This window comes from Chiloscyllium plagiosum, chromosome 38 (assembly GCF_004010195.1).
Source record: "Chiloscyllium plagiosum isolate BGI_BamShark_2017 chromosome 38, ASM401019v2, whole genome shotgun sequence".
NCBI classification, from domain to species: Eukaryota; Metazoa; Chordata; class Chondrichthyes; order Orectolobiformes; family Hemiscylliidae; genus Chiloscyllium; species Chiloscyllium plagiosum.
Window position 1 is genome coordinate 28,508,342 of NC_057747.1, and position 6,174 is coordinate 28,514,515.

The following is a 6,174-nucleotide window of genomic DNA, read 5'->3' on the forward strand; positions in this document are numbered from 1 at the left end:
GTAAAACTTTGATGGATGTGGAAGGCTCCTTTAGGGCCTTGGATGGCGGTGAGGGAGGAGGTGTGGGCGCAGGTTTTGCAGTTCCTGCGGTGGCAGGGGAAGGTGCCAGGATGGGAGGGTGGGTTGTAGGGGGGCGTGGACCTGACTAAACAGATGCCCTCCAACACATCTCGTCCACATCCCGCACCTCCGCCCTCAGACCTCACCCCTCCAACCGCAACAAGGACAGAACGCCCCTGGTGCTCACCTTCCACCCTACCAGCCTTCGCATACACCAAATCATCCACCGACATTTCCGCCACCTCCAAAAAGACCCCACCACCAGGGATATATTTCCCTCCCCACCCCTTTCAGCCTTCCGCAAAGACTGTTCCCTCCGTAACTACCTGGTCAGGTTCACTGCTAATCCAGAATCTGGTTTCCAGCATCTGCAGTCATCGATTTTACCTCCTTTCCTTGAGCAGGCTAGTCACTAACTGTTCCAAGCAATACACAAAGTTAACACAGCTGCCTGTCAGTCATAAACTCAGGCACAGGTCTCCTGTAAACAAGCAGTATTATTAACACAGCATGTAACTACCAAAAAGACCTTGTTAAGAAAAGGTCCAAGTGCTTTCATCAAAAAATCCTCAATTCTTCAAACTCAATCCATAAAAATAATTAAGTATGAATCTTTCGTAACAGGCTGTCTTGAAAAAGATGGTAGTCATGATTTGGAGGTACCAGTTTTGGAGTGGGGTGGACAAAGTTAAAAATCACACAACACCAGGTTATAGTCCAACAGGTTTATTTGGAAACACGCTAGTTATAGTGTGGGTTATAGTCTAACAGGTTTATTTGAAGGCACGAGCTTTCAGAGCACTGCTCCTTCATCAAGTGCTTGTTGTCCACAACTAGTCAAAAAGCTAGTGCCTCCAAATAAACTGTTGGACTATAACCTGGTGTTGTGAGATTTTTTAACTTTGAAAAAGATGAAGATGCTGAAATGGGGATGCATTGGGTTTGGGATTTGGGGGAATGAGGTTAAATATCTTTCCTGAATTGAACTTATTCTGAGATAATCCTCAAAATTCATAACTACTTGTTTTTACTATATTATTTCACAAAGCTTTTTGAATATTGTGCTCATGAGCAAAATTGTCAGGCAACTGTTCAACCCTGAGCAGGTGTATTTGTGTGGGTAAAGGGAGATTATTGGCATTTTTCCTTTCCATGTTACCTTCCGAATTAGGTTAATATTTGATAACTGTAGAAGAACAAATGCTATCACTGAATCTTTTCACAGCATGTTTGTGTGTCAGCAATCAAAACTGATCGCCTAGAAATTCAGAGTTTGCAAACAGCTTGGCTAATGCTTGGAGTCCCAGATCCTTTCTCACTGTGTCTGATTCTGTCCAGTTACTTCAGCTATTTCTGACATAATGTGTGTTTGTTTCTTTTTTGTTTGTTTTTACCTTCTTCCCTTCTCCCTCTTTTCTCCTGCACAGACTGAGCTCTCTGCTCCATCCTCCTCTCCCTTGCAGGGCACGTTCCATGGCAACACAGGTCCTGTCCAGCCGCATCGTCGACAGAGTGAGTGTAACACTCTCCAGTCAGACTCTTGTAGCACTCCACAACCAACACACTACAGTTAGCTCAAACTCTTTTGCTTCATGTAGCAAGTAAAATTAAAGGTTTGACTCATGTAGGTTTCTTTAAAAATTTCCCTAGCTTTCAGGCAATGAAATACTTCTAAAATTGATTGGGTGTTTGTGATTAGCTCTTGCTAAGATTATTCATCTGGCACAAAGTTCTGCCAGGCATAAGATACTGGGGCTATGCTTACATTTCAACTTGCTGTAATGGGACATTGAAGTCCTTTTGAAGCAAGGAGGAATTTTCCTTTCATGTGAAAGAACCACCTAATTTTCAGCCTCTAGGAGGTTGATGCACACAGCTGGCTATCGTTGTTATACATCCAATCTTACCCATATCTCTTTGATTAAAGGTGATTGTGAATGTTGGTTTAGAATGCCTGGATTAGACGTGTTCATAAATTGTAATTTCTCATTCACTGGTATTGGGCGGTGAAGCTGATTATCTGACCATGAGTTCAAGGGATATCCTTTGCTATATTTTAATTCCAAAGACGTTGAACTCTTACAATATTGCAATTAATGCGAAATCAAAATCCTCCATGATGAAAAAAGGTTAAGCGAATCATGCTTAATTTTCAGTGTTTTTTTCAGCTTTAACATTTTCAGAACCTTCTCAAGGGCAGTTAAGGGTAACAACACATTCTGGCTTTGTCAGGATGCTCACATCTCATGAATGAACAAAAGAAAACTCCCTTACTTTATTACAATGAGCTGAGTGATTAAACTGGGATTTTAACAGAAATTCACATGGATATTCAAGTACTTACATGAGGTCTTGGCATGGTGTTGGAGTAGAAGTATTCAGACAGTGAATTGAGAAATGGCCTGTCAGTTTATGATGTACAAAAACTCAGGCTGCTCCCTGAACATGGGTTCAGTCAAATAAACCTCAGTGTGTCATGACTCATCAAATCACATTAGGACACCTGATCTAGCTTTCCATCACTATCTGCTGGCCAAAGCTAAACTGGAAAGGTTTAACAAAGGTAAGTAATCATTAAGTTTGTTTACGGAAAAGAATGGCATTAACTCAGATAGTATAATGATTTTGAACTATTGAAGGTAAAATCTTGCAGTTTATAATATTCTGTCAATTCCACAATATGTTACTGTACTGTATCGTATTATGCACTAAACGTCAACTGTATGTCATTATTAAAAACCTGTCAACTCCACTTAGGTGAATGCCTGTTAGTGATAATCTTTGTTGAAGGAGCTGTATTGTTCTGATTTTGTGTGTATGAAGTGAATGATTTTTCATAACACTGTTCAGGTCAGCAAAATATGTTGTTCTTTTCTTTTAAACAGAAGTAAGTGAGAGGATTATATTTCAATGTTGGTGCTGCTATGCGTAAGTCATGCACGTAAAAATTCACATGGAGTAGCCTGTTGTCGTCAAATTAAAATGGCAGAGGCTTTAATGGCAGTTCATTGACCTGAGCCTGGCAAAACACAGTCTGGTATAGCAGCTGTGCCCCTTTAAGTACTCTTGGTTCAGATATAATGTGATAGTTCCACTCTTGTGTGATCTCGTGTTGTAAGGAAATCAAGCAATAGCCGCGCCATTTAAACTAATTGGACTGGAATTGCATTATAGCCAATACAGGTAAGGAAAGTTCGCATTCTACAAATAAAGGTCTAAATATTTCAATTGTGTTAAAGTCAATTTGAGTCGAAGAAATCAACTTTACAGCAAAATTGACTGCAAATAGAATTTGACAATGCAAAAGCAGTTTGTACTTATGCATGTGTTAATTGAATAGCTTGAGCAGTTTACTCATGTTAAACTCTTTTCAGCCTAGAATTGCACAGTTTATCATGTTTACAACTTTATTCGGTCAGTCCGAGCCAACACTTATGCATCATTCTTTCTATCATTTAGCATCAATTTAGAGCAATAATCTTGTTGATATTTTCAGTCAAATGTCTGTTTCAGTGACCTGCAAGAATATTTTTCTTGTTTACAAGTGTATTTGCTGGGAGCAGAAACTAATTACAATGCATGAGAATCTGCAAACCAAGAAATCCACATCATTACTAAATCTGTTTTTCTGAACTCCAAGTTGGAGAATGCTGCATATCTTATGTAACCTTTGGGAGCATAGTCTTTGCTCCTGAATGCTTCTGTCTTTTCTCTGAAAATGGCATTCCCCTGTCAAGAAGCTTCATTGTAGTGTCCTCAGCCTCTGCATTAATTGCCTTTCTCCTATTCTGTCTAAGGCAAAATAGCATCTTGTGGCTGGTAGCTGTGACATCTTTTATTCTCCCTCTGTTTCTCTCAATTATCAGATTCATAAGTGTATCTTAAAAAATCTCCCTCTCAGTCTCAGGTTCCAAAGAAATATCAGATCCAGTACCTTGTTTGATGCAGAGCAGAATATCTAAACAAATGAACAATTAATCTGCATATGGGCATTAAACATACTCAGCATTTACCAAAAAAACATATGACACTGAAGTTTCCACTTTCTTTTCATTCTTTACAAGCATAATTTCAGTTTGAGATCAACGTACATAACTAGTCCAATGTTTTGCTCAGAGATTTGCTAGTTAGATTTTGCTCAAAAATGAATCCATCAATATTACTCAATTTGGTGCACATTTCCTCCACAAATGAAACTTTGAACAGAATGCAGCTTAGAGATGCTCATTTACCTAAATCTGGAAAGTATTTGTGTTTCGGAGCTCACTTGGAAGCATGAAGAATGCTTCAGGAGCTGAATGGCATGTTCCTGTTCCTCCATTCCAACCCGCTTATTTGTGAATTGCTGTGCACTTTGGAAGACATTTTTATGAAAACAATAATGCAAAGATGTTCCCACACATTGTCTGTAGTGGGGCCTTGTAGTTATTGCTTAGGAAATTTGGTGTACTTATTTTGCAACATTTCTGATAATCTGAGACATCGCCCTTTAATTGTGCTGTAATCAGGAGTTCCCACTCTTGGTGTTTATGAGACCCAACAAGGTCACAACATGTCAACTGCGGCATTTTGGAGTCATAGAGTCGTTTAGCAGAGAAAGACACCCTTCTGCCCATTGGGTCTGTGCCAATCAACAACCACCAAACTACACTAATCCCATTTACCTATAATTGGTCCATAGCTTGTTCTGTTCTGGCATTTCAGTGCTCCCCCAGTTCCTTCCTAAATATTGTAAGAGTACTTGCCACCACCACCCTCTCAGGCAGCACATTTCATATTTCTGCCACCCTTGGGGTGAATAAATATTTTCTCCGGCCTCCTCTAAACCATTGACTTCTCATTTTAAACTCATGCCCATTGGTCTTAGACAGGTCTGCCATGGGAAAAGATTCTCCTACTCTGCTCTATCTATGCTTGTCCTAATTTAGTATACCTCAATCCCTCTCCCGCCTCCTCTGCCCCAAGGAAAATAAACCCAGTCTTTCCTCATAAACTGAGACTTTCCATCCCAGGCAACATCCTGGTGAATCTCTTCTACACCCTCACCAGTACAATCAGGCCCTTCTCAGAGTGTGCCAATGAATGAAGTCCATCCAGAACAGTATTCTGCAGTATTTCATCTGTGGCCTAACCAATGTTTTATAAAGCCATAATAAGACTTCCTTGCTCCTGTATTCTACACTCCACTAAATGAAGGCAAGCGTCCCATATGTCACCTTCTCTGTTTACCTGTGCTGACACCTTGAGGGAAATATGGAGTTATACACCAAGGTCCCTTTGTTCCTCAGTACGCTCTAGAGTTCTGCCATGCATTAGGTAAATCCTTCCCTTCTTAGACCTCCAAAAATGGATCACCTCACACTGATTGGGATAAAGTTCCATTTGCCATTGCTCTGCTCAACTTACCAGCCAATCTCTATCAGACTGTAGCCTCAGGCCATCCTCCTCACTATCAGCGCTAAATTTTGTGTCATCTGCAAACTTACTAATTATACCTTCTACATTCATATCCAAGTTATTAATGTACATAACAAACAGCAAAGGTCCCAGCACTGATCCTGTGGTACATCACTGGTCACAGGCTTCCAATCATCATCACCCTTTGCATCACGAAGGACTCAAAGCCCTCCGCTTCTTCCTTTCCCACCGCACCAACCAGTACCCTTCCACTGACACCCTCCTTCGACTGACTGAACTGGTCCTCACCCTGAACAACTTCTCTTTCCAATCCTCCCATTTCCTCCAAACCAAAGGAGTAGCCACGGGCATCCGCATGGGCCCCAGCTATGCCTGCCTCTTCGTAGGATATGTGGAACAGTCCATCTTCCACAGCTACACTGGCACCACCTCCCACCTTTTCTTCCGCTACATCGATGACTGTATCGGCGCTGCCTCGTGTTCCCACAAGGAGGTGGAACAGTTCATCCACTTTACCAACACCTTCCACCCTGACCTCAAATTCACCTGGATCATCTCAGACTCCTGCTCCTAGACCTTTCCATTTCTATCTCGGGCGACCGAATCAACACGGACATTTACTATAAACCGACCGACTCCCACAGCTACCTAGACTACACCTCCTCCCACCCTGCCCCCTGTAAAAACGCCATCCCA

General features: G+C 41.3%; 1 protein-coding gene across 4 annotated transcripts in view; it reads left to right on the forward strand.

The window, feature by feature from the left end:
- Positions 1-6,174, forward strand: part of ccser2a (coiled-coil serine-rich protein 2a) — a 622,973-nt gene that overhangs the window by 541,765 nt on the left and 75,034 nt on the right. For 2 of the 4 annotated variants that reach the window (XM_043679236.1, XM_043679237.1), the window contains exon 10: positions 1,488-1,572. The exons of the other annotated variants lie outside the window; for them this stretch is intronic. In XM_043679236.1, coding sequence (XP_043535171.1) covers positions 1,488-1,572 — 85 coding nt within the window. The remainder of the gene's footprint in view (positions 1-1,487; positions 1,573-6,174) is intronic. 4 annotated transcript variants of the gene reach the window in all.